The 3639-nt window shown below is 32.2% G+C and overlaps 1 protein-coding gene across 1 annotated transcript; it reads left to right on the top strand.

Annotated features, from left to right (window-relative positions):
- Positions 1–882: 882 nt before the first annotated feature.
- LOC133293040 (AP2-like ethylene-responsive transcription factor At1g16060) lies at positions 883–3336 on the top strand. The gene is made up of 8 exons (XM_061491555.1): positions 883–1043; positions 1176–1258; positions 1391–1399; positions 1486–1574; positions 1685–1758; positions 1858–1908; positions 2080–2156; positions 2810–3336. Exons 1-8 carry the CDS (start codon positions 883–885, stop codon positions 3334–3336), a joined length of 1071 nt encoding a protein of 356 aa, XP_061347539.1.
- Positions 3337–3639: the final 303 nt, after the last annotated feature.

The raw sequence follows: 3639 nt of genomic DNA on the forward strand, positions 1-3639 counted from the left end.
TAGTTAATTTAATACACAAATCAGGTTTAAGTTTTTCAAAAGATCTATTTAATTATGTAAGTTAAGGGTTAGGATTATAAAAAGGTCTATTTACCATACTAAATCAGTCGATTTATTTATGATTTAGATAAACAATTAAAAATTTCTAATACTTATATAATTTATTAATTATATATTATTATAAGGTAAAATGTTTGTCCAGTCACGAAAAATACCCAAAACGATATCATTTACCAAATAGAATATATATATATTTTTGGATATTTACCAAATAGAATATTGTTATGTAAGTTTTTAAATAAAATTTTAAGTTATGCTTTTACAAAGATAAATAGCATGTCAAGTGAATATTTTACAAAAACAGACTTAATTAGACTTATTTAAACACAACCTAACTAACAATTCCAGTATTGTCGGTGACAATGAATTATTTCAAATTTGCAAAAACAACTTATAGTCTTATACCACAATTTAAAAATAAAAGGACCTGATAATAACCCCCCCGTATAAAATGGTAAAAAGTGGGAAAATAATGCAAACCGAAAATAATTGTTCATGAGAATCAAAACAAAGGACAAACTTACATAAATCTTAAAAAATGAAAAGAAATATGAAACAGATACCGAAACCTATTGAAAGGTACATAACACAAATTCCAAGTGAAGACAAGGGGGAAAGAATTTAACATAGAGCCGATTTTACAGACGGCCGCATGCAAACAACCATATTTCAGCCGGCTATCCCCATGTTTGCCAGCACAATCTATTCTAACCCCATCTTTTAACCCATCCCTTTAAATACCCTCTTCACTCCATCACTATATTTCATATCTTCTTAACTTATTTTCTATGCACCATTAATTTATTTGCTTCTTAATTTTCCATGGCGAAAATATCAGAGCAACAAGCTCAAAAAAACAATGTAAGCAATAACAATAATCTTAATGCAACTAACACTGTCACCACCAAGGTGAAACGAACAAGGAAAAGTGTTCCTAGAGACTCCCCACCTCAACGCAGTTCAATATACAGAGGAGTCACGAGGTTTGGTCTCCTTGTGTATATATATATATATAATTAATTTATTGTCTTTCTCTCTTTCTCTCTCTCTCTCAACTCCTTGGTCCCATTTAAGCCTATTAGCTAAATAAAACGGGTGTTCATCACCATCTGCAGGCACAGGTGGACAGGTCGATATGAAGCTCATTTGTGGGACAAGAATTGCTGGAATGAATCACAGAACAAAAAAGGAAGACAAGGTTAATTTCATGCTCTTTGCCAATAGCATCAATTTATTTATGTGGCTTGATGAAGTTAGCTAATTAATACTTTTATTTCTTTTCTTGTGGCATCTCAATCTTATGGTGGTTCTTCAAATATAATTACTTCAGTTTACCTTGGTACGTATATTGTTTAATTTATTGATTATTAAGCGAAACCAAAAGAATCATTCTATACTTACTAAGCAAGTTGTGCATATATTCAGGTGCTTATGACAATGAAGAGGCCGCAGCACATACTTATGATCTAGCAGCACTGAAATACTGGGGCCAAGATACCATTCTTAATTTTCCGGTATTCTAAAGCACTTTTTATTAACGGTGTTTTTTTCTTTTGTTTATGGTGTAAGATTGGTTTAGAAAATGAAAAAAATTAAACACGCCAGATTTGTCTTCAAATTGCAGTTATCAAACTACCAGAACGAACTGAAAGAAATGGATGGTCATTCAAGGGAAGAGTATATTGGATCGTTAAGAAGGTAATTAATGATCATAAGCATGCTTTTTTTATTATAATCAAAAAGATTTTCGCTAAAATTTTAGCTTAAATTGGGGCATTTTTATAAAAATATTTGCAGGAAAAGCAGTGGTTTTTCTCGGGGAGTTTCTAAATACAGAGGTGTCGCAAGGTATATATGTTATGCATATATCAGCACATTATTCATCCTACGGACTGAAAATCAAATTAATTTTGAAGTGTATCTGCCAATTAACTAAGCTGATTCACTCTTCGACATCAACTATAGTCGCAGACATCATATTCTAATCAAAATTTCATGACTTTGTTTTTCAATAATCAGACATCATCATAATGGAAGGTGGGAGGCTCGGATTGGCAAAGTTTTTGGAAATAAATATCTTTATCTCGGAACTTATGGTAAGTTCTCATCACCTAAAATTCTTTTATAGCATCGATGAAATATATATGGGAAAGTACATTAACATTGGCAATATACGTAAATGCTTTGTATGGAACTTATATAACACATTCTTTTTTCTTATTACTTGGTAGTATAAGTTGCACAACTCTAATGAGTGATCGATCAATCCATCTAAATTTTGGTGTTTGTTTCCTCTCAAACATAAATGAAAGAACTTTTCCAATTATTGTAAACCAAAATCTTACAAAAATGTCATATAATAAAGGGCTTTGATTTTATCATATTTCATAAAAATTATTTTCTCATGTTGTGATTCAACTATTAACGGATCCCACATTTATTATAAAAAAAGAGCTTTACACGTAAATTGAATGGTCATAACATGAGAAATGTCTATTGCAATATGAGAAATGTTTTTCCTTATAATAAATTACTTCAATTCAGCTCAATTATTATTATTATATTAAATTATCTCCATGCGACGGATATACTTGTGTCATATAAGGAAGATTTTATCGGTCGCATTCAATAGGATAGGGAGTCCAACTTTAACTGATTTGTTAACTTAACCTTTTCGTATTACGCTTATACTGATATGTCATTATCATTAATATAAAATTTTAATCGATCATCTTTATAATTTTTGTAGCTACCCAAGAAGAAGCTGCCACGGCCTATGACATGGCAGCTATTGAATATCGTGGACTTAATGCTGTAACCAATTTCGATCTCAGCCGTTATATTAAGTGGCTTAAGCCTAACAACAACAACAATAGCAACATTAACAGTAACAATCTTTTTGACGTTAACCCTAATTGTAATACCAACTTGACCCCAAACCCTAATCAAGAACAGGAATTTAGCTTCTTGCACAATCAGGAACCACTCAATAATAATAATGGAGAAGAAGCCATGTTGGTTCAGCCTCGGCCAGCTGGTGCCACATCAGCCCTAGAACTTCTGCTTCAGTCATCTAAGTTCAAGGAAATGATGGAGATGACATCTGTTGCCAATATGTCAACACCTCTGGAGTCTGAGTTGCTACAATGCACATTTCCTGATGAAATTCAGACGTACTTTGAGTGTGAATATTCCAATAAATTTGACGAGGGGGATGATGTCATGTTCAACGAGCTCAATTCCTTTGTGCCTATGTTCCATTGTGATGAGAGTTGAAGAGAGGTCTACACTCTACAGTGCATGGAAAGAGAAAATTCTGATATGTTTGTTGATTTGTTTAATTTATTAATTATGTTAAAATTCATAATCTTTTTCTAACTTTTAGAAAGGAAAGCACAAGGAGAACAACTTATAATTAATTAGGTACTTGGTGGTCCATGACACAAATAATTTTGTGTTTGATTTTCATGAGGGACGCACAAAGAACAAGGGAACAAAAGTTAGTGGAGGAGGGTTGAGGAGTGCTTGATAGTTGACAAAGAAGGATATCAAGAAGACGAAGAAATGATTGGACATTTT

This window comes from Gastrolobium bilobum, unplaced genomic scaffold (genome assembly GCF_033153095.1).
Source record: "Gastrolobium bilobum isolate Gb01-03AN ecotype WA unplaced genomic scaffold, APGP_CSIRO_Gbil_v1 utg3588, whole genome shotgun sequence".
Taxonomy (NCBI): Eukaryota; Viridiplantae; Streptophyta; class Magnoliopsida; order Fabales; family Fabaceae; genus Gastrolobium; species Gastrolobium bilobum.

Bases quoted from the DNA above. Each gene is read 5' to 3' on its own strand.
- LOC133293040 (XM_061491555.1), top strand. From the start codon at position 883: ATGGCGAAAATATCAGAGCAACAAGCTCAAAAAAACAATGTAAGCAAT. The intron at 1,044-1,175 runs GTTTGGTCTCCT...CACCATCTGCAG, and splicing joins ATATACAGAGGAGTCACGAG to GCACAGGTGGACAGGTCGAT. The intron at 1,575-1,684 runs GTATTCTAAAGC...TTCAAATTGCAG, and splicing joins ATACCATTCTTAATTTTCCG to TTATCAAACTACCAGAACGA.